Here is a 21,384-nt window from a genome sequence, read left to right as displayed (position 1 = left end):
AGGACAACTATTATCCCTGCACACACTGGACCACCAGGGCTACTAATATCCCTGCACAGTTAATTGTGGTCGTATAATTACCAAATATAATTATAGTGAATTCCCCTAGAGCAGGGGGTAGGAGGAGCGGCACCAATAAAGATCACACAGGTTTATTTTCTATAAAGTTAGTTTAATATTCACCCTGCCCCAGAGCTCTACGGTATATGACATCAGGGAGGAGATGGCTGTATCAGTGATACATGTCAGTAAGTACACGTCAGTAATAAAGTCATGCTCTGTATGGAGTCATGGCGCAGCATTCTTATGGGTAGATGGGAATCTGAGATGAAGAGACAGGCACGGTGAGAGAGAGAGAGAGAGAGAGACGACGGAGAGATAACAAGATGGAGAAAGAGACTGGGACCCCAAAATCTGAAAATAAATAGACCCCTCCCAAAATGAAGAAGGGAAAGGGAGTGGGGGCAGAAGACAGGTGGTGGTGGGAGGGATGGAACCTGATCTGCCAGGGCTGTGATGTGATTCTCTAAGGTTGTCCCCCCCCACCGACACAACCCGACAGCTCATTTCCCGCTGGGGGGCTTGTACGGCTCGAGGAGAAGGTTGGAGAAAGTGTTGACGTTTTCTGCTCCCCGGACCTCATGGGGGAGAAGGGGAAGCTTTACAATGTGGAAATCTTCATACAGATCCTCCATCTACAGCAAGAGAAACATCGATCAGATCAGGATCAGTGAGCACAGGCACTTGGGTGACACCTAATGGCGACGGTGTGGTATTACAGTCTCCACCTGTCAGTGTATTACTCAGATACATACAGCGTTTTACTATACTAGTGACCAGTGTTTTCCAACCCGGGTGCCTCCAGCTGTTGCAAAACTACAACTTCCAGCATGCCCAGACAGCCTTCAGCTGTCTGGGCATGCTGGGAGTTGTAGTTTTGCAACAGCTGGAGGCGCCCGGGTTGGAAAAACAGTGCTAATGACTATAACGAACTTCTAGAACTCTTGTCAGAGCCGTCCTCTCCTCATAGATCACCTACCTGGTCCAGGTATTTGGACTGAATCTTGTGCCTGGCCTCACACATACGACACGGTTTCTCGGGCTCGGGAAATACCAACTGGTTGACGATAATATTGTGAGTGTCTATTTTACACTTGGCCAACTCCTGGATCAGCCGCTCAGTCTCATACAGAGACAGGAACTCTGCGATACAGACACAAATGAAGGTCGTCTGCTCCTGTGGATGACATGAGAGAGGCGTCAGCAAGGGATCCATCAACTGTAATTCCATCCATGACCAGAGGAGACAGTATTATAGTAGTTATATTCTTGTATATAGGAGGCAGTATTATAGTAATTATATTCTTGTATATAGGAGCAGTATTATAGTAGTTATATTCTTGTATATAGGAGACAGGATTATAGTAGTTATATTCTTGTATATAGGAGCAGTATTATAGTAGTTATATTCTTGTATATAGGAGCAGTATTATAGTAGTTATGTTCTTGTACATAGGAGCAGTATTATAGTAGTTATATTCTTGTATATAGGAGACAGTATTATAGTAGTTATATTCTTGTATATAGGAGGCAGTATTATAGTAGTTATATTCTTGTATATAGGAGCAGTATTATAGTAGTTATATTCTTGTATATAGGAGGCAGTATTATAGTAGTTATATTCTTGTATATAGGGGCAGTATTATAGTAGTTATATTCTTGTATATAGGAGCAGTATTATAGTAGTTATATTCTTGTATATAGGAGGCAGTATTATAGTAGTTATATTCTTGTATATAGGGGCAGTATTATAGTAGTTATATTCTTGTATATAGGAGCAGTATTATAGTAGTTATATTCTTGTATATAGGGGCAGTATTATAGTAGTTATATTCTTGTATATAGGAGCAGTATTATAGTAGTTATATTCTTGTATATAGGAGCAGTATTATAGTAGTTATATTCTTGTATATAGGAGCAGTATTATAGTAGTTATATTCTTGTATATAGGAGCAGTATTATAGTGGTTATATTCTTGTATATAGGAGGCAGTATTATAGTAGTTCTATTCTTGTATATAGGAGGCAGTATTATAGTAGTTATATTCTTGTATATAGGAGGCAGTATTATAGTAGTTATTCATGTATATAGGGGCAGTATTATAGTAGTTAAATTCATGTATATAGGGGCAGTATTATAGTAGTTCTATTCTTGTATATAGGAGGCAGTATTATAGTAGTTCTATTCTTGTATATAGGAGCAGTATTATAGTAGTTCTATTCTTGTATATAGGAGCAGTATTATAGTAGTTCTATTCTTGTATATAGGAGCAGTATTATAGTAGTTCTATTCTTGTATATAGGAGCAGTATTATAGTAGTTCTATTCTTGTATATAGGAGCAGTATTATAGTAGTTCTATTCTTGTATATAGGAGGCAGTATTATAGTAGTTCTATTCTTGTATATAGGAGCAGTATTATAGTAGTTCTATTCTTGTACATAGGAGCAGTATTATAGTAGTTATATTCTTGTATATAGGAGCACTATTATAGTAGTTATATTCTTGTATATAGGAGGCAGTATTATAGTAGTTATATTCTTGTATATATGAGCAGTATTATAGTAGTTCTATTCTTGTATATAGGAGGCAGTATTATAGTAGTTATATTCTTGTATATAGGAGGCAGTATTATAGTAGTTATATTCTTGTATATAGGAGGCAGTATTATAGTAGTTATATTCTTGTATATAGGAGCAGTATTATAGTAGTTATATTCTTGTATATATGAGCAGTATTATAGTAGTTCTATTCTTGTATATAGGAGCAGTATTATAGTAGTTCTATTCTTGTATATAGGAGCAGTATTATAGTAGTTCTATTCTTGTATATAGGAGCAGTATTATAGTAGTTCTATTCTTGTACATAGGAGGCAGTATTATAGTAGTTATATTCTTGTATATAGGAGCAGTATTATAGTAGTTCTATTCTTGTACATAGGAGCAGTATTATAGTAGTTATATTCTTGTATATAGGAGCACTATTATAGTAGTTATATTCTTGTATATAGGAGGCAGTATTATAGTAGTTATATTCTTGTATATATGAGCAGTATTATAGTAGTTCTATTCTTGTATATAGGAGGCAGTATTATAGTAGTTATATTCTTGTATATAGGAGGCAGTATTATAGTAGTTATATTCTTGTATATAGGAGGCAGTATTATAGTAGTTATATTCTTGTATATAGGAGCAGTATTATAGTAGTTATATTCTTGTATATATGAGCAGTATTATAGTAGTTCTATTCTTGTATATAGGAGGCAGTATTATAGTAGTTATATTCTTGTATATAGGAGGCAGTATTATAGTAATTATAGTCTTGTATATAGGAGCAGTATTATAGCAGTTATATTCTTGTACATAGGTGGCAGTATTATAGTAGTTCCATTATTTTACATAGGAGACAATATTATTACATTTTTTTCTTGTACACAGGGCAGTATTATAGTATACTATTGTACAAAAGGTGGGTTGTATTACATAAAAGCGGGGTAGTTTTAATAGGCCATACTAGTAGAAGTGATTCTGAGGTCTATACTACTATCCAGAATGACGCAGCTTATAAGGATTCAGTAGTTGGTCTGTGACATTATTTGCACATCTTACCGGATCTTTAAACTGCTCGCTGACCGACCGGATGACTGGCAGAGTCTCTTCTAGTTTGGAGGCGAGCTGGTCAGCATTCATGTCTCCAAGACCCAACATATTACACATCTGCAGGTAGGAGCAGGGGGTTATTATTGGGGCTCATAACAGGCACAGGACCAAAAGCAGCTACTGAATGAGAAGATTTACCTGGGATATAAATGGGCTGATCTGGTTCTTGATCTGCATCAGTCTCCCCAGGCCTCGCTCTACAATGGTCGGGAAATTAAGAAGCCGAAGTGTGTGCCCGGTGGGGGCTGTATCAAAGACCACAACCGAGAAATTCATCCCTTTTACCAGCCTAAAAGAAACAGAAGGAATCAGCCATTATATAGGAGTCTTGATGTCAATAGGTAAACAGTGGGTTAAATTATAGCGAATACTTTCGATCGAAACAATTCTGTAAAATGTAGGGATTTGTGCCTCCTTGTTATTCCTTATTGCACAATAAAAACTTTTGCAACTATGTATTTTTTTTTCCACGACAAGTTGTATTTTATGGTAGTGATACATTTTGGTTTATATCTTCAATCATTTGAACCCAGCCATGGTGTCAGTCCAACTGAAGCAGTAAGGCGTAACAATAGAAGACATGCTCTGGACACCCACCAAGACAGTCGTCCAAGCACGAAACAACAGACACACACCCAGAGGGAGGATTGACATGCCACCATCGAGACAGAATCTCAGGGAGCCACAGGAAGCCCGCCCAAAAGAGCCACAAGGAGGATGGTCCTAAGAGACTCCAAGTAAGAAGCAAGAGCTATCCCGAAGGAGAGTGCCACCTGAGGGATAGGGTAACCAGATTAGGAACCACATCAGGATCGCCAGCACCCCACCCTGAAAAAAGAAGGGGAGGGGGGCAGGTGGCAAGGTGCCAAGAAGAAAGGCAAGGTGAACCCCCAACAGCTTTAACTATACCAAATCCCGCAGCACGAAGAAGAATAGGAACCAAGACATAAACCATCCGAGACTAGGAGGCCGCAAGAACACAAACAGGAACCGTACAAGACCTGCAGAACTCCCTCTAGGAAAGTGGATTGGCTGAAAACGGGCAGCCCACCAAGCTACCTGAAGATGGCAACTGAAGGGGTTAACAAGATGGCTGAACTCGCCATAAGACCGTCAATACGGCAGCTAAAAAAAGGAGAAATGCAATGACCGCATAAGCAAATGTAGGCAATGGTAGTAGGTAGCAAGACCACAAATATTCCCTCCATGAAAGGGAGCACGTAACGGAAGAATCGTCCAGAGCAGAAGGCTTACAAGCTCCCATTACGCCCCCTGTGGGATGTGGAAAGAGAACCCTGGACAGAGCTGGAATCCACTAAACCTTGACATGAAGTCACCTTCACCCCGATACCCTGCAAACGGGGAGTGAAATGGCTGTAGTGGCCAGTGCAGGCGGAGTGTCACTACAGCCACTTCACTCCCCGTTTGCAGGGTATCTCAGAGGGTATCCAGAGGCCCTTCCAAAAATGAAAGGAGCGATCTGATTGGTTTCTATGGGCAACTGGTCAACTTTTCCTCAGTACAGGTTTTGATTAATCCCCCCTATGTGTTTAGTCAGGGTCACAGTGGTTGGATGTCCACTGATCACTTATCTATCCCAACATTTCCTTTTTTTCAGCTTACACCCCCTGCCCCTTGTGGGGAGCTTGCCCCCCTTGTAGATGAACACCCTCACACACGTTCCCCAACCTCAGCTCGGGCTGTCGACCATTTTTTAGTTGTGCCTATAGTATAGTACACAGCAATACATCTGTACAGCTGTGCACTATACATGGACATTTAGCCGGTCACACACAGGTATCACAGGCTTCTGTAGCAGCCAGACCGGAGGCTTATACTGATTATGGCACATGCAGGGTTAACTTCCGGGAGCTCCAGAACTTTAGCTGTTGTACTCAGACACCTCACCTCATCACCTCCGCATAGCTCATGGCTTCATCTATCCCAGGAAAGGCGCTCATGGCCTCCTGCATCATCTTCTTGCCCATACTCAGCATATTGTCCTCCTCAAAGATCTCATCGGGCAGCTCAGCCACCCCAAGGCTGGGGTCTATTTCCTGCAGAGAAGATACAGAGCGGCATGTGAACATTTTTGGAAACATTTTCTTTTATCTTTTCATGTGACCCTCTGCTACAATGTAAAGTAGTGAGTGCACAGCCATGTATAACGGGGTCTAATGTTGTGTCCTCTCAAAATAACTCAACACACAGACATTAATGTCTAAACTTGGCAACGAAAAGTGAGTGCACCCCTAATTGTCAATATTTTCTTTGGCCATCATTAAGTTTCCAGCACTGCCTTAAAGGGGTACATCGCCCCTAGACATCTTATTCCCTATCCAAAGGGGCCGCTGGGGACCCCCGGCACCCCAGACATCCGATGCACGGAGCGAACTTTTCTCTGTGCCGGATGACTGGCGATGCGGGGCGGAGGCTCGCGATGTCACCGTCACACCCCGCTCGTAACATCCCGCCCATGCCCCCTCAATGCAAGTGTATGGAAGGGGGCGTGACGGCAGTCACGCCCCCTTCCATAGACTTGCATTGAGGGGGCGTGGCCGAGAGGTCACAAGTGGGGTGTGACGGTGACGTTACGAGTCTCCGGCGCTGCACCCGACCATCTAAATGAATGCCGGGTGCAGCAGGGAGATCGCGGGGATCCCCAGCGGCAGGACCCCCGCAATCACACATCTTAACCCCCATCCTTTGGATAGGGGATAAGATGTCAAGGGGCGGAGTACCCCATTAAGCCCCTTACATATAGTTTGTAAAATTGAAAAAAAAAGTCCATTGAGGTCGACCTAAAGCCCTACTGTGTTGATCGAGAGGAAGGCAAAAAAAAAAAAAAAAAAAAGCCCCATGAGGCCGATTCCCGAAGGCATCAGAATAAAACCCTGGATCAATGTTCTATCCCCATAAATCTAGTATCCATAACCTGTAATATTATATTCTTCCAGAAAAACATCCAGCCCCTCCCCCCCGTGAACTTGCTTATTGATTCAGACATCACAACATCATGTGCAGAGAGTTCCATAGTCTCACTGCTCTTACAGTAAAGAATCTGTCTGTGATGATGGTGAAGCCTTCTTTCCTCTTGATATAGAGGATGCCCTCTTGTCATGGTTACCGGCCTCAGTATAAAAAGATGACTAGAAAGATCTCTGTCCTGTCCATTCATATATCTGTACATTGTGATCAGATCTAAGACGTCTTTTCTCCAAACTAAATAACCTCAAGTGATAACCTGTATTGGTCCAGTAATCCCCCCATATCATTAAAATCTGTCACCCTCCTCTGCACCCTCTCCAGGTCAGCCATGTACTTCTTATATACAGGGGCCCAGAATTGGACACAATAATCCATATGTAGTCTGACTAGTGATTTATACAGAGGTAAAACCATGTCCTTGTCTAGAGCCTCTATACATCACATGTGAGGGGTGTAATTACTTATGGGAGGACAGATAGATAGATATATGAGACAGATAGATAGATAGATAGATAGATAGATATATGAGACAGATAGATAGATATATGAGACAGATAGATAGATATATGAGACAGATAGATAGATAGATAGATATATGAGACAGATAGATAGATATATGAGATAGATATATGAGATAGATATGAGATAGATATGAGATAGATATGAGATAGATATGAGATAGATATGAGATAGATATGAGATAGATATGAGATAGATTTGAGATAGATTTGAGATAGATATGAGATAGATATGAGATAGATATGAGATAGATATGAGATAGATATGAGATAGATATGAGATAGATATGAGATAGATATGAGATAGATATGAGATAGATATGAGATAGATATGAGATAGATATGAGATAGATATGAGATAGATATGAGATAGATATGAGATAGATATGAGATAGATATGAGATAGATATGAGATAGATATGAGATAGATATGAGATAGATATGAGATAGATATGAGATAGATAGATAGATAGATAGATAGATAGATAGATAGATAGATATGAGATAGATAGATAGATAGATATGAGATAGATAGATAGATAGATATGAGATAGATAGATAGATGAGATAGATAGATAGATATGAGATAGATAGATAGATATGAGATAGATAGATAGATATGAGATAGATAGATAGATATGAGATAGATAGATAGATATGAGATAGATAGATAGATATGAGATAGATAGATAGATATGAGATAGATAGATATGAGATATATAGATAGATAGATATGAGATATATAGATAGATAGATATGAGATATATAGATAGATAGATATGAGATATATAGATAGATAGATATGAGATATATAGATAGATAGATATGAGATATATAGATAGATAGATATGAGATATATAGATAGATAGATATGAGATATATAGATAGATAGATATGAGATAAATAGATAGATATGAGATAAATAGATAGATATGAGATAGATAGATAGATATGAGATAGATAGATAGATATGAGATAGATAGATAGATAGATAGATAGATATGAGATAGATATGAGATATATAGACAGATAGATATGAGATAGAGAGATAGATATATATGAGATAGAGAGATAGATATATATGAGATAGAGAGATATGAGACAGATAGATATGAGATAGAGAGATAGATAGAGATAGATATGAGATAGATAGATATGAGATAGATAGATAGATATGAGATAGATAGATAGATAGGAGATAGATAGATAGATAGATAGATAGGAGATAGATAGGAGACAGATAGATATGAGATAGAGAGATAGATAGATATGAGATAGAGAGATAGATAGATATGAGATAGAGAGATATGAGATAGATAGATATGAGATATATAGACAGATAGATATGAGATAGAGAGATAGATATATATGAGATAGAGAGATAGATATGAGACAGATAGATATGAGACAGATAGATATGAGACAGATAGATATGAGATAGAGAGATAGATAGATATGAGAGAGAGATATGAGATAGATAGATAGATAGAGATAGAGATAGATATGAGACAGATATGAGATATATAGATAGATAGATATGAGATAGATAGATAGATATGAGATAGAGAGATATGAGATAGATATAGATATGAGGGAGATAGATAGATAGATATGAGATATATATGAGATAGATAGATATGAGGGAGATAGATAGATAGATATGAGGGAGATATGAGGGAGATAGATAGATATGAGGGAGATAGATAGATATGAGATAGATATGAGGGAGATAGATAGATATGAGGGAGATAGATATGAGATAGATAGATATGAGATAGATAGATATGAGATAGATAGATATGAGATAGATAGATATGAGATATATATATGAGATAGATAGATAGATATGAGATAGATATGAGATAGAGAGATATGAGATATATATATATAGATATATATATATATATATATATATGAGATAGATATAGATATGAGGGAGATAGATAGATAGATATGAGGGAGATAGATAGATAGATATGAAGGAGATAGATAGATATGAGATAGATAGATAGATATGAGATAGATAGATATGAGATAGATAGATATGAGATAGATAGATAGATAGATAGATAGATAAATATATATATATATATGAGATAGATATAGATATGAGGGAGATAGATAGATAGATATGAGATATATATGAGATAGATAGATATGAGGGAGATAGATAGATAGATATGAGGGAGATAGATATGAGGGAGATAGATAGATAGATAGATAGATATGAGGGAGATAGATATGAAAGAGATAGATAGATATGAGATAGATAGATATAGATAAGAGATAGAGATAGATAGATAGATAGATATGAGATAGATAGATATAGATAAGAGATAGATATGAGATAGAGATAGATAGATATAGATAAGAGATAGAGATAGATAGATAGGAGATATATATATATGCGATAGATATAGATATGAGATAGAAGAGTCAACTCACCATGGCAAAGAGGTTGTCATAGCCGCGCACTTTGGTGGGGACCTTGGAGAACTTCTGGTCGAATGCATCTGAGATGTTATGAGCGGGGTCTGTGGAAATGATCAGTACACTCTCCCGAATCCGAGAAAGCTGGACGGCCAGACTGCAACTGCGGGACACACACTGCTTAGACCAGTGTTTCCCGAACAGGGTGCCTCCAGCTGTTGCAACACTACAACTCCCAGCTGAAGTCTGTCTGGGCATGCTGGGAGTTGTAGTTTTAAAACAGCTGGAGGCCCCCTGGTTGGGAAACACTGGCTTAGACTCTACTCATTTACAACACATTCCTCACAGACTGTTATGGGTGTCATTAGTGTCCCCCTTATGTGTCACAATCAAACATTAGTGCCCCCCTCATGGGTCATGATCTGTATACAGCCTTATGCGTCTCCATGGTTACAGACATCAAACAAATGGGTAGTCAGATCCTGCAGCCCCGTGACACTAAGGCCTAGTCTTTAATATACAGATTGGGGGAGATTTATTAAAACCTGTCCAGAGGAAAAGTTTCTGAGTTGCCCACAACAACCAATCAGATCACTACTTTCATTTTTTAGAGGCCTTGTTAACAATGAAAGTAGCGATCTGATTGGTTGTTATGGGCAACTCACCAACTTTTCCTCTAGACAGGTTTTGATAAATCTCCCCCATAGTGAATACAGACCAATGCTACAACATAGTGATGGTAGTTGGGGGGAGGAGGTGTATATATGTAAATATATTGGCTTCAGCTGATTGGCTAAGAGGGACCATGTGACCACTCTTCCTTGTGAAAGTCACAATTCTGATGGTTGCTAGTGGAAACAGTCAGCAAGTCTGTTGTCAGACAAATTAGCTGTGCTCCTGTAAAACAGGGGTGGGGGTGGGCACATCGTTTTCCCAGGATCACATGACTGTACAGTGTCTAGTGGTTTAAAGACTACACTTCCCATAGTGCAAATCTCCATAGCATGATGTAGTTCCACAACAGAGCCAGAGGTTGTCCAAGGTTCCAGGAACAGCCCTGACTAAGACAAATACAATTCCCCCTCTTATTAGCAGTAATAGTATCACCCTAGCACATGCCCCTTCAGAGGTGCACACTTGGTTCAGTCCACCTCCGTTCTGAAGGCCCCCCCACCATTTACCTGCAAGTGGTCTTGCCCACTCCGCCCTTCCCTCCTACAAAGATCCACCGGAGGGAGCGCTGTTCAATGACATTGAGCAACGTAGGTTCTAGCGGCTCCACATCTGGGGCATCTTCAAACTCATCATCCACCGGCGCAGCCATCTTCCCGTTGAATCACGTGACCCTACGTAACCAACCTTCTACCCCCCCGTGCGGACCTCCACAATCAGACAGTCCAACACTCCCCTTTGACCAATCCAAGCGAGGCATGTGGGCGTCACCGATTCAGCTACTGGTTAGGAGACCTGTCAGAGTCCATCCTGATGTGTGATTGGTTCATCTTAATGCCAATCACTGTCAAACTCACGACAGCAAATTGTGATTGGACACGAGTTTTTTTTTCCGAATCGCCTACTGGTCTGATAGTATGTCAATCATACGGAAGAAGGCGGGCCATCAGGGCTTAGCGCTGCCCAATAGGCTTTAATTTGTATGACAACAGTACTCGAAACTGATTGGTTGCGTATTCAGGCCATCACAACAGTACTCGAAACTGATTGGCTGCGCCACCCTAAAGAGGTCTATGACCATTGGATGATCAGGCTGTCTATTATCGTATGTTCACCTCTGATTAGTCAGAGTCTTCAGTTTAACGCTTTCTCATTGGCTGTCGGGTTTCCAAGCGTTTTTTTCGTCTTTTTCCACCACATCCACCGACTGCTTCGTTCTAGTAAAGCAGGCCGCCATTTTAATTCCGCCTCGCGTAACTTTCCCGCCATTTGTGTTGCCGTGGCGTCCGGCCCGGGTGAGGGGCGCCGGCTGACGTTTGCTGTGGACGCTTTTGGCGTTTTCTGAAGTGACCGCGAGAATGGCGGAAAAGAGTCCGCGGCCTGAGGCGGAGGAAGACGCCGAGGAAGAAGGGGAGGAGGCCGCAGAGGCCCCGGTGCGGGCGGTGAAAGGTAAAGGCGAGAAGAAGGAAAAGAGAGAAGAAAAGGCCCCGGAGTCCCCGCCCGAGGAGGACTTATCCCAGGACTCCCTCCCGTCCGAGCCGTCCTCCACCTCCCCGGCCTACCCCCGAGTCATGCCGGTCCATCCCAGCGTGTCCCCGGCGCCCTACGCTCCCGAGCCCCCTGGCGCCTACTGCCCCTCCGTCTCCGGGGTCAACCTGTTCGCCAATGACGGCAGCTTCCTGGAGATGTTCAAGAAGAAGATGGAGGCGACCGGGAGCAAGGAGGAGACCAAGGAGCCCGAGGAGAAGAAGCCGGAGCCGGACAAGAGGAAGCCCATCAGCTTTGTAAGAACCCCCGGGGCGGCCGTGCTCTGCTGGAGGACTACAAGTCCCGGCATGCCACAACACTCTGCACAATGCCAGGGCATGCTGGGACTTGTAGTCTATCGGGCATATTTTTCACACCAAGTGTTACAGCTATTGTTGCCCCTAGCAACCATTCACTTCACATACTGCTGTGGTAAAATTAAAGCTGAGCAGTAATTGGTTGCTATGGGCGACAGTTGTGATGAATGAGGCCCCATTGTGGTGGTACTCGGATCCCCCCCCCCCTGCTGGTCTATAAGGGATGTGCAGGCATGGATCCTCCTGCCAGAGTTGGGCCTGTTAGGACTCTAGGAAAGCTGAGTGATGGCCAAAGGCAGGATATAGCTTATCGCTAGAGGGCTGCTCAGAATTTTTGGTCAGTCAGAGGCTGCATTCACATCTCATTTTTGCAATATGGTTCCCGTATCCAGTTTCAGTGAAAAAAATCGTATGCAGCTGTATGTATAGACATTTCATTGGAAACCGTATGCCAACCGTAGCATCCGGTTGTGTACATTTTGCACCATTTACGGTTTTATGTTCCCCCCCCCCCCCCCCCCCCCCCGGTACACAAAACCCGTTGTTTACTATGGTTTTATGTCCAGGTGAAATACCTGATACTACCCGTATACGTTTTTTTAAATGGTGGTCTGTGGGAACCGTACTGGACCGTATGTGCGTACGGTTCCATCCGGTTTGCACAATACGGTTTTGAAGTTTGCACATGCGCAGAGCACACTGAAAGTTCTTCCCACAAATAGAACAAGAAGAACTTTATTTAAAGGACAACTGTAGTGGAACACTTTTATATATGCCTGTGCCCAGGCCTCAAAAATAACAAAATAAACGTATACATACCTTCCTACGAGCCCCCGTTGGTCCGGCACAGGCCTCACGGTCCGGCAGTCCTGACCTCATTCAACTTCCTGGGGACTGGGACGCCGCAGAGCCGTCGGCGTATCACCGGCTGTAGCGATGTCCTGTCCCGGCTGGTGATAGGCTGAGCCCACTGTCATGTAAGAAGCCGGCCAGAGCTCCTTAGATGACAGTGGGCTCAGCCTATCACAGGCCAGGGCGGGACATCGCCACGGCCGGTGATACGCCTGCGGCGTCCCCGGGAAGTTGAATGAGGTCAGCACTGCCGGACCGTGAGGCCTGTGCTGGACCAATGGGGGCTCGTGGGAAGGTATGTATGAGTTTTTGTTTTTGAGGCCCGGGCAAGGGAATATATAAACGTGTTCCACTACAGTTGTCGTTTAATTAAGGACAAATATAAAACCGTATCCATTTTATTTTTTCATAAAACGTATTAAACTGTATGCAACCGGACATCCGTTTTCCAACCGTAAAAGGTTTAAAACCGTACAGAGGTATATATACGGTTGTATACAGTTCAGTCCAGTTTTGAGACGTAATTTTTTTTTTTTTTACAAAACTGATACGGGAACCGTATTGCAAAAACGAGATGTGAATGCAGCCAGAGCCTCTCAGGATTAGTTTTGGACAGCTGCTGTTTTTAGAGATCAGGAGCAGCTCTGGATTACGGCCTTTTAAAACAAACTTGGGGTTAGTTATGCTGTCGTGGTGTTAGTGCCCTTATTTCCCCCTAAAAAGTCATGTTTTACACTCTGGACTTCTAGAACTCCATATAAGCTCTTAAAGGAGAACTGTAGGGCAATATAACCTTTCCCTTATCTGAAGGATAGGAGATAAGTTATAGATCACAGGGGTCCCATCTCTGGGACCCCTACGGTTTCCTCTACGGTTACGCAGCAGTATGCTGGAAGAGGGCATTTTGCATCTGCATGCTGCGGCGGCCAACACGCCCCCTCCGTGTATCCAATAGAGTAGTGGTCTTCAACCTGCGGACCTCCAGATGTTGCAAAACTACAACTCCCAGCATGCCCGGACAGCCGTTGGCTGTCTGGGCATGCTGGGAGTTGCAGTTTTACAACATCTTGAGGTCCGCAGGTTGGAGACCACTGCCATAGAGATTCATGGAGGGCGTGTCTGCCACGGCTTCCTGCTGGGGATGACAGTGCTTCCAGCATGCTGCCGGGCCCCTTACAGGAGATCGTGGGGATCCCCAGCAGTCGGACCCCTGCAATCAATAAATTATCTCCTATCCTTTTGGATAGGGGATAAATTATATTGCCCTACAGTTCTCCTTTAAAGGGGTATTTCGGCACTAAAGAATATATCCCCTATCTACACTCACGATTGGTCTCTGGGGGTTTGCTTTCTATGACTCTCCACAATCCATAGTATGGGGACCAAAGTCTCCCCACAGAATGGAGCGAAGTGCCAGCACATGTTCATTGGCTATGGAAGCACCAGACACTCTGCTCTATTCACTGGGGAGACTTCTATGGATCAACACTCGGTTCCCCAATAACCAGAAGTTTATTCCTGTAAATAGGGGATATGAGCTCAGATAAAGTAGGTTAGAGGTTTAGTGCAGGCATCCGGATTTATATACTTCCCAGGGGTGTGGAAATTAACCCCTTAACGACGAAGGACGTATATTTACGTCCTCCGCCGGCTCCCGCGATATGCCGCGGTGTCCACGCGGCATATCGGGTCGGCCCCGGCAGCTATCAACGTCCGGGACCCGCAGCTAATACAGGACATCACCAATCGCGGTGATGCCCTGTATTAACCCTTCAGACGCGGCGATCAAAGCTGACCGCCGCGTCTGAAGTGAAAGTGACCCGGCTCCTCAGTCGGGCTGTTCGGGACCGCCGCGGTGAAATCGCGGCGTCCCGAACAGCTTACAGGATACCGGGAGGGCCCTTACCTGCCTCCTCGGTGTCCGATCTACGAATGACTGCTCTGTGCCTGAGATCGAGGTAGGAGCAGTCAAGCGCCGATAACACTGATCACAGGCGTGTTAATACACCCCAGTGATCAGCATGTGAGATCAGTGTGTGCAGTGTTATAGGTCCCTATGGGACCTATAACACTGCAAAAAAAAAGTGTTAATAAAGGTCATTTAACCCCTTCCCTAATAAAAGTGTGAATTACCCCCCCCCCCTTTTCCCATAAAAAAATAAAACCGTGTAAATAAAAATAAACATATGTAGTATCGCCGAGTGCGTAAATGTCCGAACTAGAAAAATATATCGTTAATTAAACCGCACGGTCAATGTCGTACACGTAAAAAAAAAATCCAAAGTCCAAAAAAGCGTATTTTTGGTCACTTTTTATACCATTAAAAAATGAATAAAAAGTGATCAAAAAGTCCGATCAAAACAAAAATGGTACCAATAAAAACTTCCGATCACGGCGCAAAAAATGGGCCCTCATACCGCCCTGTACGTGGAAAAATAATTTATAGGGGTCAGAAGATGACAATTTTAAACGTATACATTTTCCTGCATGTAGTTATGATTTTTTTCCAGAAGTGCGACAAAATCAAACCTATATAAGTAGGTATCATTTTAATTGTATGGACCTACAGAATAATCATAAGGTGTCATTTTTACAGAAATATGCACTGCGTAGAAACGGAAGCCCCCAAAAGTTACAAAATGGCGTAATTTCTTCGATTTTGTCGCACAATTATTTTTTTTTCGTTTCGCCGTGAATTCGGGTAAAATGACTAATGTCACTGCAAAGTAGAATTGGTGACGCAAAAAATAAGCCATAATATGGATTTTTAGGTGGAAAATTTAAAGGGTTATGATTTTTAAAAGGTAAGAAGGAAAAAACGAAAGTTAAAAACTGAAAAACCTGAGTCCTTAAGGGGTTAAAGGGGGAAAAAAAACTACTTGTGCTAGGACAAAATAATTGTAAATAAGGTCTTTATTAAGAAACTTGATAGGCACACCAGTATGTCGCCCCATTAGGTGGATAGACCAGTATGTCTCCCCATTAGGTGGATAGACCAGTATGTCTCCCCATTAGGTGGATAGACCAGTATGTCACCCCATTAGGTGGATAGACCAGTATGTCACCCCATTAGGGGGATAGACCAGTATGTCGCCCCATTAGGTGGATAGACCAGTAGGTCACCCCATTAGGTGGATAGACCAGTAGGTCACCCCATTAGGTGGATAGACCAGTATGTCACCCCTCCTCTCTGATCCCCTGTTCTCTGCCCACATGTGCGCTCAGGGGCTCGGCAGTCACTGTGATGTCATGGCACGTGCCTACGCCAGGATTCTGTCCTGCACACAGCTGCAGTCTATAGGAGTTTAGTTACAGGGCAAAACTGATTGCCCCATTGTATGTGAATTCCTCAGGCATTTAGCCCCTGCTTGCCTGAAGAATTCACCTGCCCGGCAGTCCCGGACATTGGGCGATACAATTTCCACATCCCTGCTTCCTAAGGGTACATTCACGTGTGTATTTTGCTGCTGATTTTTCTACCTTTTGACTTTGGTGGGTATCAAATTCTGCAGTGACGTACAGGGGAATCCATGTCTGCCTTAGTAATTAAATGTGGATGGTGGAGCCCCCTCATAATCCTGCTGATCTCCACAACCTCTGCCCCCCCCCATGTCTATGATCTGGTAAAGAAAAGGTGGAGTTTTCGGGATTGTTTCGCTGCTGGTGGGGAGTGTCTTGTGCCTGTCTAACCAAGGCCTCCCTTATATTCTGTCATATAGAGGGACACAGAGAGGCTGCCAGGGCTCGTATAACGGTTGCAGTCTTCTGTCCCTTCCACCCCCAGGTGGGCAAGCGTAGAGGAGGGGCAAAGCTGGCCCTGAAGACAGGCATTGTAGCCAAGAAGCAAAAGACGGAAGAAGAGGAGGTGAGAAATGTTTATGTAATGCTTGTATGTGTGGTGCAGATGTTCTCCTATTCTGCAATGTCTGAGCCTCCTGGAAGTGATGCATAAAGCTCTGGCCTGACTTCTCCTGAAGGTGCTTGTATTCATACTGTCTGATCCAGTGAGGCTCAAACTACTGTGCAAATCTTAGGACACCTACTAGAACACATTCTGAACTGATTGATAGGACTCAGGACCCCAGGACAGGCAGGAGGAGAGAAGCGGGTGGCGGCGGCGGTCTCTGGCACCACAAAAGCCACTGCAGTTCTGTAAATTCGATTCGTCACGAACTTCTCCGCTTGGCAGTTGATGACTTTTCCTATGTAAATTAGTTCAGCTTTCCGGTGCTCCGGTGGGCTGGAAAAGGTGGATACAGTCCTAGGAGACTCTTTCCTAGGACTGTTTCCACCTTTTCCAGCCCACCGGAGCACCTGAAAGCTGAACTAATTTACATAGGAAAAGTCATCAACTGCCGAGCGGAGAAGTTCGTGACGAATCGAATTTACTGTAAGTTCGCTCATCTCTAATTGTAGCCATCTAGAGCAGTGTGCACAACCTTTTGTTGTCTGAAGGCAGTATTGTTTGAGCACCATAGAAGAGAACACCAGTCTTGTGTGGCTTGTTTTTGGAAGAGTGCACCCCAGTAGTGCCAGCCACATTACCCTACAGCCAGGCATGTGTTTGTTCTGATAGTTGGGGGGGCACACAGAATACAGAAGGGACCACAGGATTTTGACATAGAAGAACTGGGAAAGGTATTGTAGTTTTGTAATGCTTGACACTTTCTTCTGCCTCCTTCTTCCAGATTATGTCACACAAGGGTGGCGCTTGGGCACAGTACATGGCAGAGGTGAAAAAATACAAAGCTCACCAGTGCAGTGATGATGACAAAACCCGGCCGCTGGTGAAATAACCTGGAGAATCCTGGACTTGTATTGGCTGCGGCCTCTGGGGATGGTTCAGCCTGGAAGCGTATGTTACTTTACCCCCACACCTTGCTGCAAGCTCCTTGCGCTGTCCCATGGATTATACAGTTCTAAGCCTCTCTGGACTCTCTATATAATGAAGAGAAAGAAAAAAGACTTTCCACATGGGGGTCTTCACACACAGTGCCGGTGTCGAGTGCCCCTCCGCCCTCATTGGAGCGTATCTGCCTTCCCTGGCCAATGAGGACTACTCTGACCCAAACCCGTCTGCTGCTGCCACAAGGAGAAATAGAGATATTGTCATGTGTATGTGTATATGTATATATTTTATTTTTCCTATTTTTTTTTTTGACCCCCCCCCACCTTTTGTTTTTTGTTCCCCTGTGCAAGGGGGTTATTTACTTTCCACTTCTGTTTTGCAAGAATGGCTGTCATCATGTATAGAATTTTGTCGTATTAAACCATTAAGTTGGCCCTAAATACATTCCCATTCTAATGAAAGTCTGGAGTCGTCTTGACACAACATGGAGGCCCCGTCCGTCCCCTTCACACTGTGACTTGTACCACAAGCTGACGTAGGTTCTGTGAATGTCATCGCTGCCGTTGGCTACATCAGTGTAGGGCAAATATTACTGGGGCTTGTCCAGTCCTCTGAGCTTGAATAATACTTGATGTCTCAGATGTTCAGGGTCGTACATTCCATTAGATGCAGAGGTCTCCAAATTGTTGTAAACCTACAATATCCAGCATGTCTTCTGTCTGGGCGTTGTAGTTCTTCCACAGTGTAAACTTTAAAGGGGTACTCTGCTGCTCAGCGTTTGGAACAAACTGTTCTGAACGCAGGAGCTCGTGATGTAATAGCCCCGCCTCCTCGTGAAATCACGTCACGCCCCCTCAATGCAAGTCTATGGGAGGGGACGTGACAGCCGTCACGTCCCCTCCCATAGACTTGCATTGAGGGGGTGGGGCTATTACATCACGAGCTCCAGCGTTAGGAACAGTTTGCTCCAAATGCTGAGCACCGGAGTACCCCTTTAAGTGCACATCCCATGATGGCTCCAGCAGTATGGGGGAGATTTATCAAAACCTGTGCAGGGGGAAAAGTCGCCCATAGCAACCAATCAAATCGCTTCTTTCATTTTTAACAAGGCCTCTGCAAAGTGAAAGAAGCAATCTGATTGGTTGCTATGGGCAACGCTTCCTTTGCACAGGTCTTGATAAATTTCCCCCTATGTGTTCAGACTTTGTAGCCTGAGACTTATGCAAGGCTTTAATGATCAGGATATAGACTTGCTGGGAAGTCCCATAGACTTGCATTGGACTATTGGCAAATCCGTATCCTGACCACTGAAGGCGCTCGCAAGTTTATGTAAAGGTTAAACACGTAGACTGCCGCTGAAACAATCATTGTCCATACACCTTCTACTAAACTCAGCCAAACCCATCGCCATGGTGATTATTTGAAGGACCATGCTGTGGTATTTACTATATGCCATTTGTTATATGCCAGCACAGCTGCATCCATGTTTCATTATTGCAACTGGGTCATGTGATCACCAGCCTGAACCACAGAAAATCAGTGTTTGTCCGAGACATTGGTCAGTACTGACTTCATGTTAGTCACAGCTCAGTCTCCTCCCCACCTAGATCTGTATACTGCTGCTTTCTCTATGGAATCTTGTGTATGGATATATTGTATAATGTATGTATATGTGTGTGTATATATATATTTATATATATATATTATACAGGGTGGGCCATTTATATAGATACACCTTAATAAAATGGGAATGGTTGGTGATATAAACTTCCTGTTTGTGGCACATCAGTATATGTGAGGGGGGAAACTTTTCAAGATGGGTGGTGACCATGGCGGCCATTTTGAAGTCGGACATTTTGAATCCAACTTTTTGTTTTTTCAATAGGAAGAGGGTCATGTGACACATCAAATTTATTGGGAATTTCACAAGATAAACAACAATGTGCTTGGTTTTAATGTAACTTTATTCTTTCATGAGTTATTTACACGTTTCTGGCCACTTATAAAATGTGTTCAATGTGCTGCCCATTGTGTTGGATTGTCAATGCAACCCTCTTCTCTATATACTGCTATATACTACTATATACACCGCAGGAGAAATGCTAGCACAGGCTTCCAGTATCCGTATACACTGCTATATACTACTTTATACACCGCAGGAGAACTGCTAGCACAGGCTTCCAGTATCCGTATACACTGCTATATACTACTATATACACCGCAGGAGAAATGCTAGCACAGGCTTCCAGTATCCGTATACACTGCTATATACTACTATATACACCGCAGGAGAAATGCTAGCACAGGCTTCCAGTATCCGTATACACTGCTATATACTACTATATACACCGCAGGAGAAATGCTAGCACAGGCTTCCAGTATCCGTATACACTGCTATATACTACTATATACACCGCAGGAGAAATGCTAGCACAGGCTTCCAGTATCCGTATACACTGCTATATACTACTATATACACCGCAGGAGAAATGCTAGCACAGGCTTCCAGTATCCGTATACACTACTATATACTACTATATACACCGCAGGAGAAATGCCAGCACAGGCTTCCATTATCCGTATACACTGCTATATACTACTATATACACCGTAGGAGAAATCCTAGCACAGGCTTCCAGTATCCGTATACACTTCTATATACTACTATATACACCGCAGGAGAAATGCCAGCACAGGCTTCCAGTATCTGTATACACTGCTATATACTACTATATACACCGCAGGAGAAATGCCAGCACAGGCTTCCAGTATCCGTATATACTACTATATACACCGCAGGAGAAATGCCAGCACAGGCTTCCAGTATCCGTATACACTGCTATATACTACTATATACACCGCAGGAGAAATGCCAGCACAGGCTTCCAGTATCCGTATACACTGCTATATACTACTATATACACCGCAGGAGAAATGCCAGCACAGGCTTCCAGTATCCGTATACACTGCTATATACTACTATATACACCGCAGGAGAAATGCCAGCACAGGCTTCCAGTATCTGTATACACTACTATATACTACTATATACACCGCAGGAGAAATGCTAGCACAGGCTTCCAGTATCCGTATATACTACTATATACACCGCAGGAGAAATGCTAGCACAGGCTTCCAGTATCCGTATACACTGCTATATACTACTATATACACCGCAGGAGAAATGCCAGCACAGGCTTCCAGTATCCGTATACACTGCTATATACTACTATATACACCGCAGGAGAAATGCTAGCACAGGCTTCCAGTATCCGTATACACTGCTATATACTACTATATACACCGCAGGAGAAATGCTAGCACAGGCTTCCAGTATCCGTATACACTGCTATATACTGCTATATACACCGCAGGAGAAATGCTAGCACAGGCTTCCAGTATCCGTATACACTGCTATATACTACTATATACACTGCAGGAGAAATGCTAGCACAGGCTTCCAGTATACGTATACACTGCTATATACTACTATATACACTGCAGGAGAAATGCT

General features: G+C 43.0%; 2 protein-coding genes across 2 annotated transcripts; one reads left to right on the top strand and one right to left on the bottom strand.

Moving 5' to 3' along the window:
- Nucleotides 1–285: 285 nt before the first annotated feature.
- GET3 (guided entry of tail-anchored proteins factor 3, ATPase) lies at nt 286–11,198 on the bottom strand. The gene is made up of 7 exons (XM_056570337.1): nt 10,835–11,198; nt 9,669–9,816; nt 5,626–5,774; nt 3,856–4,006; nt 3,667–3,774; nt 1,040–1,237; nt 286–695 (listed from the first exon to the last, which is right to left on the bottom strand). Exons 1-7 carry the CDS (start codon nt 10,975–10,977, stop codon nt 564–566), a joined length of 1,029 nt encoding a protein of 342 aa, XP_056426312.1. The 5' UTR covers nt 10,978–11,198; the 3' UTR covers nt 286–563.
- A 250-nt stretch (nt 11,199–11,448) lies between these two features.
- On the top strand, nt 11,449–18,643 carry TRIR (telomerase RNA component interacting RNase). The gene is made up of 3 exons (XM_056570340.1): nt 11,449–12,109; nt 16,806–16,886; nt 17,710–18,643. The coding sequence occupies exons 1-3, from the start codon at nt 11,684–11,686 to the stop codon at nt 17,815–17,817; spliced, it is 615 nt and encodes a 204-aa protein (XP_056426315.1). The 5' UTR covers nt 11,449–11,683; the 3' UTR covers nt 17,818–18,643.
- The last annotated feature ends 2,741 nt before the right edge of the window (nt 18,644–21,384 follow it).

This window comes from Hyla sarda, chromosome 4, assembly GCF_029499605.1.
Source record: "Hyla sarda isolate aHylSar1 chromosome 4, aHylSar1.hap1, whole genome shotgun sequence".
Lineage (NCBI taxonomy): Eukaryota > Metazoa > Chordata > Amphibia > Anura > Hylidae > Hyla > Hyla sarda.
The sequence above is the reverse complement of the archived record's forward strand: the minus strand, read 5'-3'. Positions and strand labels throughout refer to the sequence as shown.

Excerpts from the sequence above, each read along its gene's own strand:
- GET3 (XM_056570337.1), bottom strand. The coding sequence starts at position 10,977 with ATGGCTGCGCCGGTGGATGATGAGTTTGAAGATGCCCCAGATGTGGAG. Across the intron at positions 5,775-9,668 it reads ATGACAACCTCTTTGCCATG|GAAATAGACCCCAGCCTTGG; the intron begins GTGAGTTGACTC and ends TCTTCTCTGCAG. Across the intron at positions 3,775-3,855 it reads TCAGCCCATTTATATCCCAG|ATGTGTAATATGTTGGGTCT; the intron begins GTAAATCTTCTC and ends TCCTACCTGCAG.
- TRIR (XM_056570340.1), top strand. The coding sequence starts at position 11,684 with ATGGCGGAAAAGAGTCCGCGGCCTGAGGCGGAGGAAGACGCCGAGGAA. Across the intron at positions 12,110-16,805 it reads AGAGGAAGCCCATCAGCTTT|GTGGGCAAGCGTAGAGGAGG; the intron begins GTAAGAACCCCC and ends TTCCACCCCCAG. Across the intron at positions 16,887-17,709 it reads AAAAGACGGAAGAAGAGGAG|ATTATGTCACACAAGGGTGG; the intron begins GTGAGAAATGTT and ends TCCTTCTTCCAG.